This window comes from Octopus sinensis, unplaced genomic scaffold, assembly GCF_006345805.1.
Source record: "Octopus sinensis unplaced genomic scaffold, ASM634580v1 Contig08735, whole genome shotgun sequence".
In the NCBI taxonomy this organism is placed as follows: Eukaryota; Metazoa; Mollusca; class Cephalopoda; order Octopoda; family Octopodidae; genus Octopus; species Octopus sinensis.
Genome location: NW_021831284.1, coordinates 640,838 through 653,188, shown reverse-complemented (window position 1 = coordinate 653,188; position 12,351 = coordinate 640,838). Strand labels below are relative to the sequence as shown.

The following is a 12,351-nucleotide window of genomic DNA, read 5'->3' as shown; positions in this document are numbered from 1 at the left end:
TTCTCTCTTGAATTGCTCTGAATATTCAATCCAGTGGTATGTCAGCAGACACCCCAGAAAGAAGGATATTTTATATTCCATGTCCACGTCCAATATTACGGAAAAGGCTTTTAAACTGGTCGGAAATGGTTCGAAAAGTATATTACTGGGGAAAGAATATGTCGGACATGAATTGAGGGCGGTTATTATTCCTTGTAGTGAAAATATTCATGGATTTGAACATGTGGGAGGAGGGATTTTGGAAGAGTCGCCTCAATTGCCCATTAGGACTCTCAAAACGTGCACAAAGATGCCCAACAAGACCAATAGTAGTGAATTGTGAGTTATTTTTTATTTATATTTAATTTAAAAATCAATATTTATTTATTGATTATTTTTATAATTATTTAACATTTAATCAATACAAATATTTAAAGATCTTTTCGGTTTGTAAGTTACAATGTACTGGCTGCCTCATGCACGGTCGATTCCTATGCAAAAAATGATTTGTACGTGTACTGCAAACCAGAATATTTGGACCCGAAATATAGAAGAGTTGTTTTAAACGAAGAAATTATTGGTTTTTATTTTTGTTGTGTATTTTGGTAGGTCACAATGCTGATATAATATGTCTGCAAGAGGATGATATGGAGATAGGTCTCGGTTCATTGGAGTCGGTTTATCCGGAGAGGAAATATCGGAGATCTTCGCAGTTTAATTTAACTACAATTTTTAGACAAGATAAATTCCAGTGAGTGTATTATATTTTGATTTTTTAGTGTAATTACTGAATTTTGTGTTCATTTTTCCCAAGTTGGCCAACATTCTTATCATTATGAACAAATGCGACGAATGTTAGAATCTTCTTCCCCTGAAATATTCAAATTGTTTTTCTCAAGAAAAAATGTGATGCAATGCACTGTTCTGGGCTTTAATAACTCAATTTATGGAAAACAGCCTCGAGCTTTGTGCATCGGAAATACACATCTTTACAGCCATCCTTTCGCAGATGGAATTAGATTACTTCAGACAACAATTTGTATTAACGAAATGACCGCAGTTCTGAATGAACTAAACTCTCGGGTTTTTGTTTTTAAGTTTTTTGCAAATTAGGGGTTTGATTCGATTCCGATTTTGTGTGGTGATTTCAACAGTCTTCCGGATTCGGGTGCCTATCGTTTTGCAGTTGGAGAGTTTATCAGATATAATGATTCTTCTTGGGAAGTTAGTGGAACTGGGGGACACAAGACTACACACGTTGACAGAATGGCGGGAATGGATCTCAGTCATTATTTGAGTTTGGCTTCTGCTGTTGGAACACCCGATTATACTCATTTTGTTTCTAAATTCTCGGGATGTATCGACTACATTTTCTATGATAAAAATAAGCTCAAAGTGGATTCATATCTATCTCTTCCGGATGACGAAGTTGTCAAGGAAAATGTTGCCCTACCAAGTGTTTGTTTCCCTTCAGACCATATTTCTTTGGTTGCCGATTTCTCGGCAAAACATGATTTAATTAAATGATGCTTGGAAAATTAAATCTTTAATGTTTTCTCTACTAGGCGTATATTTTATGTAAGTAAAATTTTTGTACAGATTATATTTACTTGTGATGGGATTGTCTTTACATTTGCAAAAATATACATGGACCTTCTTAAGATTATAGAAAGTGTCAAAGATATATACAGGAAAATTGGTTTAAAAAATTGTAGATTACAAATATGGTTTCAAAAATATGTCTCACTATGCTAAAATTTTAAATGAAAGGGTTCAAAAATATCCAAAATTCTACCATTGTAGACGATAAATAAAACAACTTCGAAATTAGAAAAATAGTGAAAGGAGAACGATGGGTGTGGACTTTTGGGAATATTTTTGTAATTTCATATATAATGTGCTCGGACTCACGCCCCAAGGAGATTATCTCTCGCTTCTACTGTTTGTCATCTATCTGGAAGTCGCCCTGAAAGATCTGAGAACTTTCTACGATGACTCTATCACTGAAATTTTCCCACGATTTTGACTTTATTTTGGACAACAAAGATGCTCTAATCGATCTTCTAAACAATTCTCCAAGGACACTTAACAAGTGGTTCCTCATAATCAACACTTCTAAAACCGAATTAACTGAGATCAAACGCATAAACACACAAATTGGTGAAACTTGGAGGAATGTGAAGAAACTCGGCTCTCTGCTTTGAGACAGTGAAAACATTACCCGTAGAAAATTTCTGAGTACCGCAGCACAGAATACGTAAAACATGGCTCCAAACCCGGCCTGTCAATCAGCAACTCAGGTCAAGGCTTTACAACGCCTTTGTGAAATCTGTCCTACTTTACAATTCCTCGAAATGGGAAATCTCGAATACTGAGCTAAAAATTATAGACACCTTCCACAGCAAGCAGCTGCGCCTTCTACACGAACTTCAATTATCAGTCACTCTATAAACACTACACCTCTGTCTGCAGAAATTGTGGCAGATCGTTGGAAACTATTCAGGCATATTTTGAGACTGAACCCAGTCATTCCCGCTAATCTCTCAATGCACAAATACTTCATGGAGTATAGCGAAAAATACCGTGGAAGATCGAGATTTATTCTCCCGGGAGTTTTGGGAGAGAATCTCAATTCCTTTGGTAAAAAATTACAAAACAAGACGACCTGGATTCCCCACTGCCTCCCGCCCATAACAAAAGTGGCTGGACTAAAATGGTTCAGAAGATTGCCTCGCTTGTTACACGTGTGAGATTATAACTTTGATTATGTTCCTACAGACAGTATCTTAATGTGCTCGGAAATATTGTTATAAATTAAAGACACAAATTAAGGCGTTGTTCATATCAAAGAATCGACATGTGGTAAATCATTCATGTCTACTTTACACGTTCTTCGGCTGAAGATTTAGCTATGGATAATAGATCTGGACTATCGTGTTTTCGCATCCGAAAGAGGCTTTGATTTGATTACGAAGTATATTTTTGGTCATAGAAATTAAAAATATTTTTTAGTCGTCAGAAAAATGAATTTTTATTGGATTTTCTTGGTTGTTCAGAATTATTTAGGAAAATAACTGTTGACTAAAATTTAAAGAAAAAAGAAACTTATTTTATTTTGTAATATAAAAATCATTTATTTAGCAAATAAATATATCAAAATTAAATTTGTTTGTTGTGATGTCAATTAATGACTGTTTTCATGAACAGGGCGTCATTTTATTCAGGGATGAGCGGTATTACTACTCCAACAGCCAATAACTAGACAACTCCTCTACAGCAGTGGAGTACAAGGCAAGTTCATCACACATGGAAGTTATCTCCACTATTTTAACAACCCCCTCGACGGAGAAATTTACCTCACCTCACACAGAGTAATAAAATTTATTAATTAAAGATAATTTTTCGTCATTCTAATCCAAAAAACGATTTAAGAACACTTTCTATTCCATTTTTCCACTTAAAAAACGTTTCTATCGAACAGCCAATATTTGGTGCCAATTATATCAAAGGAAAAACGTGGTTAAGACTTGGACAACAAAACCCGCCAATTTCCATGAGCTTTAAATTGACTTTCAAACATGGAGGGGCCATAGATTTAGCAAGGGCTTTAAGAATTGCTTCACAAAGCGGTATTCTTTGATCTTTGTATAATTAGTGGCCAGAAATGTTGATTATTCTTTGTACCCTGGTCTTGATCCTGAAGGACCTCCAGTTTATAGTCCTGGCATGTATGGGGGGTACAATTCAGCCTATGAATATCAGTATTCTCCACCAATTGGAGAGTCGATTTATAATTTTGTGCCGTATGGGGTTTTTCCTAGTGCTCCGCCTGCTGATTCGTTGTATGTTTATGATTCTTGTCCTCCTTATCCGGGGGTGGTTAATAATTCTGTTACAATGGGTGATGGGCCTCCTCCTCAATATGGATTTGTCCCGAATTATAAAAAGGCATAAAAATGTTATTTAATATTTGTCTTTAATCACTAATAATATTTGTTTGAAAAACGAGTTTGAAAAAATATTTATTTATAATTTGCGGAGGGACTGTTTCATTAAACAATTATAAGTTTATGTAAATATATTAAACGACTTAGTTTGATGTAGCTCTATTCTAATGGCTGTTGATAAACGATGTTTGTTGTTCGTCCTTCTTTGGCATATATGAATAAATTTTCTCTTCTACCTACCCTTGAACATTGAAAAAGCACTCGCTCTCTAAAACTAAGCCAACTATCTTTAACGACTGTCGCTGTGGCTAGTTTATTGTCATCGCAAAACTGATTTCCTACGGAAGTTTCAGCCTTTAAATCTAAACGGTCATTCATCATAAATAATTGAAATTCGTTGCGATATAAACATAATCAACTTTATATTTACCTGTTAATATTGTCGCTTCTATTATCTTAGCCATCGAATTATTGATAACTGACCTTAAAAAACATACAGTGGGCGCAAAAAAAATCCGGTTTTCTTATTTTTCGAATTTTTCAATATAAATTTTATATTATTTTTTTTTAATTTAGTATCATTTTGAAATGTAAATCGAGTATGTTTTTAATTTTAAGTATTTTTTTATTTTTCATAGAGATATCTTGAATTTAATTTTAAAATGCGCAAAAAAAACTCGGTTTTTTTAATTATTGAGTCTTTTATTCTCAAAATTTGAAATTGTTGTCATTTTTGTTGTTGTTGGATGTCGTGTATTTCAGAAATTGTGAAAGGACAAATTATTCAACTTTATTTCCTTAATTGGACATATAACAAATTCAGAAGAAGTAGAAATTCCCAGATCAACAGTGGGAGATTACATACGTAAATACAAAAAATATGGAACAACACAGAGACTGTCCGTTTCTGGAAGACCTAGGACATTAAATAATGATGATATAAATACTTTATTGACGCTTGTTTCTGACAATCCGAAAAAATCTTCCCGTGCCTGTCAAAGGATCTTCATTCTTTGACAGGAAAAATCGTCTCAAAACGAACAATTGGGAATTATCTGAAACAAAAGGAAATATATTCACGTGTGTGTCAAAAAAAAACCGTATCTGTCTAAAATGAATATCGAAAAACGATATTCCTTGTCAAAAAAATTTATCGCACTGAATATGACGTCATGGAAATCAATTTTTAGTGATGAATGCTGTTTCGAAATTTTTAATCACAAAAAAAAGGAATTTTGTTATAGGAAAACACACACCGTCTAGAAAAATCGCACTTATCTCCAACTGTTAAATTTGGAGGGGGAAAAATAATGGGTGGGGGATGTTTCGGGTATTATGGAGTAGGCAATCTAGTATTTATAAATGGAACTATGAACTCAGCAACTTATGTGAACATATTATCAATAATCTGTGGGAGTCCGCTGCGAAATGTGCTTGAATGAATTCATATTCCAACAAGACATGGCTCCTCCACACACATCAAAGATCACGAAAGATTTCTTTGCCGAAAGAAGCGTCAAACTATTGGATTGGGCACCGCAATCGCCAGATTTAAATCCAATAGAACATCTTTGGCATATATTAAAAGTAAATTGTACGAAAATCCTCCAAAAAATATGCATGAGCTGAAAGATAAAATTATCGAAATTTGGGAAATTATGCCGAAAGATCTAATACAGAAACTCATAAACAGCATGCCGAGAAGGGTGTACGATTTTTTTTATGGCTAAAGACGGCATATAAATATTAATTGACATTTTTTTAAAAAACCGGGTTTTTTTTGCGCATTGTAAATTTAAATTGGAAATATCTCTTGAAAAAAATAATGAAAATAATCAAAATAAAAAAATAAGAGTTTACTTTTCACTAAAATTTAGATGAAAAAAATATTATATCGCACAATATAAAAAATAGAGAAATTAGAAAACCGGATTTTTTTGCGCCCACTGTAGCTATCACATTAATAAATAACAATTAGCATTAAAAAGATAACAATACAAGGAGAAGCAGCAGCCAAAAAAGCGACACAAGAAGAACGAGGCAACATCATGTAAAGTTAAGCATAAACAGTTTTAATTAATTACCTTAAGCTGAGCTTTCTTGCCTTCTGCTTTTCCTCCTTTGGTTATCTACTGATACAATTATTTTTAAATAATAAATAAGATTAGGAAAAGAGGCATACCAAAAATAAAGTCTATTTTTACGAAAAATTCAGATAAACAGTTAATATTTCTACGGAAATTCTTCTATTCTAAAATCTGTTAATTGCAGTCTATTTATGGTAGTGAAAACTGTCAATTGCACCAAAACTGATAATAGCTTTGCTTTTGATTCATAATCTATTAATTTTAAAGAGAAAATCTTGAAGGTTTTAATGGACCTGATAATGCGTGTCGAGGACAATCACGTTTTTCATTTTAACCAAAATGCAGAAAATTATTTTTGTGGAGGAAAGGTTTTATTGACCTCATCATGTAGTCGAGGACATGCTTGCCGATCATTTTAACCAAAATGCAGAAAATTATTTTGTGGAGGAAAGGTTTTATTGACCTCATCATGTAGTCGAGGACATGCTTGCCGATCATTTTAACCAAAATTTTTGGCGGGAAAGTTTTTACGACCTCATCATTGAGGATATTCTTGAGGATATTTTTACAGGACTTCATCATTTTGGGCTTGTTTCCCATTATTGGCCAATTATAAGGGAGAAGGATTTTGACAACTCTGTACTTTGCCAATCTAAAGTTGGTTCGCACAGACAGACACAGACCAAACCATTTTATAATTAAGATAAAGGATTGTTCGGATGGATATTTTTTATTATATTTATGGACTTTCGTGCTCAAAATAACGAGCGTATACATTATCTGGAAGACTATTTTGGATGTAGGATGTCCCCAGAGCCAATTATAATCTCTTCCTCAAATAATATAAAAATACCAAAGTTAAAAAAACCAATTAGAAATAACCAAATAACAAAATCTAAGTACTTTCTCAAGGTTATATCCACACACTATCTATAAGCAGTAATCAAAAATAAAATAATAAACAAAATTGATCGGGAAAAATAAATCAATCAAACAATTTAAGAGGCTTTTAACTATATTATCACTAAAAAATAGATAACTATAAATTCCGAGTTTCTTAAAAAAATATTAGTCCTGCTATTGTTCTATTATGTATGTTGGGCAATGGTGGCATGTATTTTAAAAATTGAGTAAAATAATGAACAAAATTGATCAAGGAAAACAAATCAATCAAAAGAATTTATAAAAATATAATTTTAAAATAAATATAAATAAATAATTTATTGGCGCAATATATAGTTTGTTATGACTGTGGATAAAAAATCAAGAGTAATAAACAAAGTTATTTTCAATATCAAAATAATACTTAGAAAAAAACTTTATTAAATCGTGGCAATTCAAACCATTTTAACTCACAAAGTAAAGAGGCCCAAACAAGTAATATTCGTTGTTGGTTTATATTACAGGGGTTTGCTTGGGTTCTGAAGACTTGAAGTATAGATGTGGTAATTATGAATTGTATTCACGTCCTGTCCGTATGTTGTCCAGAAATGTATTTATGGCAACTGGAAAAATCGTACTTTTCTCTTTAAAAACTAAAAGTGTCAGTCATTTAGACAAAATTACACTGGTTTGAGATATTTATAATTTTAGGATTTTTATGTAGTCCATGGAAGAGTAGAACTGCACATAAATGACAATCCAGAAGAACTACTTGAGAGTATGTCTACATTCTGTATAGTCCCTGGTTTGAAAAGATCATAAAAATGTTAGGAAATTCATATTCTTTGAAGAATCCCGGCTTTACTAATTCCGTCATTATGTACACTGCTCGGGCGACTACTAACTTTGAACTTTTGGACCGAATTCTCTAATTTTAGATTTTTTAATAATTTCTTTTGGTTTATTATAAATTTGTAAAACGGGGTAAAACGAGAGTGAATGATTTTAGCTATTTTTGGGTATTCAATTTAAAATTTATAATTTTGAAGCGATTTTATTTTAATTATTTTTAATGCAATTCTCGTGAAATCAAACAGTTAATTAAGATTATACTTTGCCGTGCGACTCACGATACGTCCTGTTAATAGTTTTTATTTTTTCGAATTGGCTTGAGTTCGTGGTCGAGCTTCTCCATAGTTCATTATTTGTGGTAATTCTGTTCGAATGTATAACGTCTGTTCTCTAGCTGTCTTAAACCCCTTTTCCAGTCAATTAAATGTTCTTATCCAAAAGAACTACTTGAGATATAATCAATGCTGAATAACCTCAACGTTTAATTGACTGGAAAGAGGGTTTAGGACAGCTGCGGGACAATAGCGTAGGCTTATACATTCGAACAGAGTTACCACAGATAATAAATTGTGGAGAAGCTTATGAAAATTATTTCTGGGATTTCTCAACTGCCAATTTTCTACCGAAGTATTCTGGTGAAAATCTACATGTTAAGTGGATCACATACAATTCCTAAAACAGACAGGAACGTGACCAGGTATTGCGACCAGAAAAGAGTAGCACAGAGTCTTATTTAGGCAACTCTATTTGGAGAGAATGCGATGGTTTAATACCATTTGCAAATCAGATTATTGCTGGAGCAGGATCAGCTGAGTTGGCTAGGTTTGTAACTAATAAACTTTCAGCCGATACGGACATGAATCTATATTTTAGATATGTCCAATTTGATAAGCCACTTGGATTAGAAAAAAAGTCAGAACAAAATCGGTTAGGTGATCTTGACATTGCCAAGCAAATTACGCATCTTTCTCTGTGTTCAGCCAGGGATCTGACGCATCTCCTGATTTGACGGGGATCCAAGGGTCTGGACTGTTGCCATCATGTTTAAACGTGGAAACAGAACCCGTCATCCTTACAAGCGTTTCGAAAACAGTTGGCTTTATAAGCCGTTCAATGAAACTTAAGATAGATTTTGCAGCCTTCCGCTATAAGTTCAAGATCTTTACAGATTTCTTGGGCCAGATATAATCCCCTGGCACTATGAGCATGACAAATTAAGGGGTCGACATATTATTTGTTTATTGTTAAACCAGGGTTGTTGTATTCCCGTGCATGAACCAAGAAAGGGGTTCAAAAAGTTTAATCTTCTGAATAATTCAATATGAATACTCCCGTTCACATTTTAGACAAATCTATAAATTTCATCAAAAAACCTAAAAACTAATTTCTGAGTATTTTTTCAAAGAATCATATCTGATTCAAATATATATTAATTACATAGCATTACATAACAGATTACTACAATCCAGAGTAACAAAAAGTCTATAAAAACGCATAAATAAAAGTCGCACGTTTAGAGAGTTCCAACCCTATGGATTATGGTTCTGCTCCATATAATGTCTCAGAGCCAGATTCAGTGGATCAAAACACAGTTTTTGTTGTTAATCTAAACCAAGATGTGACAATCCTTGATATCAAAAAAAAATTTGAAGTTTATGGGCAGATCCGGTTGTCTGTACAAATTAATTTCCATTTTTAGTTCTGTAAAGATAAACAGGTGTAATAATGCAATAGAAAATGTTTACTATGGGCTTGTAGAATTCCAGAATTCTGACGTTTTCAAGATAAAATTGAACTTTAGAGTGCCATTGCTTGTGTTAGAAATTCGAATCAAGTAAACATCAAAGGATGCTCTATACGGGTTGAAGAAGTACCCAATAGGAGACCAAGCAGTCAAATCTTTGCCTCAATTTGCAGATAAAAGCAGACAAGATATTTCTCAGGAAGGAGAAGGCATTAAATCTTGCATTTATGTTGGGAATTTGAAAGGCACAACAACCATCGATTTGTCCCAAATGTTTATTGACTTTGGGGAGATTTACTCAACCAGAGTGATTAGAGGGAAGTACGGCTTTGTAAAGTTTGCAATTATTGTTTTTAGTCAAGTTTTTATGAACACATGTCAGCGGTCAATGCGATTTTTCATATGCAGTATAATCCATACTATGACTGTGATTGGGGATGAAATACATAGATTGCTCATTTAATTTCTGTTTTTATACTGTCTTAATATACTAGGCGGTTCCTAGACTGGTTAACTAGTGGCAATTATTATGAGATTACCAATTTAATAAAAAATTAGCAAACCTTTGCCAAATAATAAGAAATTTAGTGCATTACCTAAACTTGGCTAGCATATAAAAGTCAGACAGCAGTTAGATAATTTGCAGTTAAAAAGGGTCTTTTTTACAAATCTTAATGCACAAGAAGCTCATAGCGGTTTTTGTCAACGAAATTTTGAGGTTTTTTTATAGTAAGTAATTAGTTGTATGCCTGCTCTTAAAATAAATTAATTCACCGCTTAGAATAAAAATTCATATTTTTTTATTTTTTTAATTTTTACTTGCTGTAAACTGTGAAAAGAATTTATATAGGGTAGGGATGGCAAAGATTCTCAGCCGATGTGCCAAAAATAGAAATTTACAATTTTAGGTGTGCTCAGCAAAATTATTAACTTAAAAAGCAAATTAAAAATTTACAAAGGCGACTAAAACGGATTGCAATTTAAGAATCATTTACAAAAATAATTTTAATTATTTATCTTCTTCAAAAAAACCATTTATTTAGGTAAAAAGTGTAACCATTAATTTAATTAGATATTATTTAAGATAGGTTCGTAACTTGATGTTTTGACTATTAAACATGCCGAAGGAGATTATACTTTTAATCGATTTATCTGCTTCTTTTGAAAAAATTCATTTTTGAAAATAGAGATTTGCAGGCATACGTCGATGAAAAATTTGTTATTATCGCGATCGCTAATTTTTTAACAGCAAAATTTATCAGGAATAAAATTCTATACTGTCAGTATTTCTTCTTGTGAGGTCTTTTCATGTGAAACTGATAATTGATCATTTTCAATTATTTCCAAAGTATTTCTCAAATCAACAAATTTTTGTTTCCAAATAGAACTGTAATGCTGCATTTCCAGATCTTCAAAATTTATCCATTCCAGAATCTTCAAATTAAGTTTATCGAATGTAATTAAATCTGGATATATTATAAATTTGAATGTTTGGGAAAATGGTTTTAATTCAACAAATCTCTAAGAAAATTATGAATTACTGACTGAATTAACGATGAAAATTTTAGAATTTGTTTAGGTAGATTTATTTTTTAATGGACAGGTAAATCTAATTTTAGGAATTTTTTAGTATTTTTAAAATACTTAAAATTGTTTGAAAGTACGTCAAGGTTAAAAACAACCAATATGGCCTCAAATGCCTGAATTGAATCAATCGTGTGATATAATAATTTATTACCACCTTCCAAATTTAAGTTGAATTCATTTAAATTGCACGTAAAATCTGCCAAAATGTTAGTTTAAGATCCATCCAGGGTCCATTAATTGTGGATACTTATGAATTACTTTTTCACTCTGTAAAAATATTTGACTTCATCCAAACACTGGAAAAATCGTTCAAGAACTTTTCCACGGCTCAACCATCTTACATTGTTATACATAAGTAATCCTTTTACCAGATTATAAATATTTATAAAATACCCATATGTACTGAATTTACTTCATTTAATAATGTCTGAAATTTTCTTTTATTTAAAGACTGAGCAGATATGAAGTTAATTATTTTTGTGACAACGATTGTAATGTGCTCGAATCCAGATTTTGCACATAAAACCTGAAGGTTGTAAGTAAAACGAATAGCCTGTTGATGAATGATGCAATGAAGACCAAGAACTGAATTCCCGACGTGCTAGGCGTGACAATGCAGATATGTCAGTACTTTCGTCAACAAAAAGGGAAATGAAATCACAAGACTTATTTGTTGAAGAGAGATATTTTCACTCATCACTAAAATTCTTTCCTTTACCATGTTTCGTGAAAGGGGAATATTTTTTATTTTTTCTATAATTTTTGGATTTTTTTGAATAAGAAGGAGCACATTTTATCCACGCATCTTTTATATATTCACCATCAGAAAAAGCCTTTCCATGCTTCGCAATAACTTGAGAAATAACGTAACTAGCACTGATTGAATCAGATTGACTGTTGACGAGTGTTATGAGTGATTCTGATTGTTGAGAGTTCTTTTTTAACTTAGATGCAATTGTTTCTCTTTGTTCATCCTTAGTTTTCTCAGATAATGATTTGTGAATAGTTTGAAAATGGCCTTTTATAGAAAATGTTCGGAAAGCAATTTGGTCGGAGCATAACATACATAAAGCTTTGTCTCCTAAAAATAAAATATTAACCTCGGTTCAGCAATCCATATTCTTTAATCCATGAATTTTGAAATGCTCTGCCATTTGATTTAGCTTGGTTTGATTTTTTACTAACAGTATGCTTAAGAACTGATATTTATTATCCTAAGGAAAAAACGATGTAAAGAAATAATCATGTGCCTAATCAAATTTAGTCTCTCCCA

General features: G+C 32.4%; 1 protein-coding gene across 1 annotated transcript; it reads left to right on the top strand.

Moving 5' to 3' along the window:
* The first annotated feature begins 764 nt into the window (after nt 1–764).
* LOC115227922 (2',5'-phosphodiesterase 12-like) lies at nt 765–1,506 on the top strand. Its single transcript, XM_029798627.1, has 2 exons — nt 765–1,062; nt 1,093–1,506. The coding sequence occupies exons 1-2, from the start codon at nt 823–825 to the stop codon at nt 1,504–1,506; spliced, it is 654 nt and encodes a 217-aa protein (XP_029654487.1). The 5' UTR covers nt 765–822.
* The last annotated feature ends 10,845 nt before the right edge of the window (nt 1,507–12,351 follow it).

Coding starts and splice junctions, on each gene's coding strand:
- LOC115227922 (XM_029798627.1), top strand. CDS start 823: ATGCGACGAATGTTAGAATCTTCTTCCCCTGAAATATTCAAATTGTTT. Junction 1,063..1,092: donor TGAATGAACTAAACTCTCGG/GTTTTTGTTTTT, acceptor TTTGCAAATTAG/GGGTTTGATTCGATTCCGAT.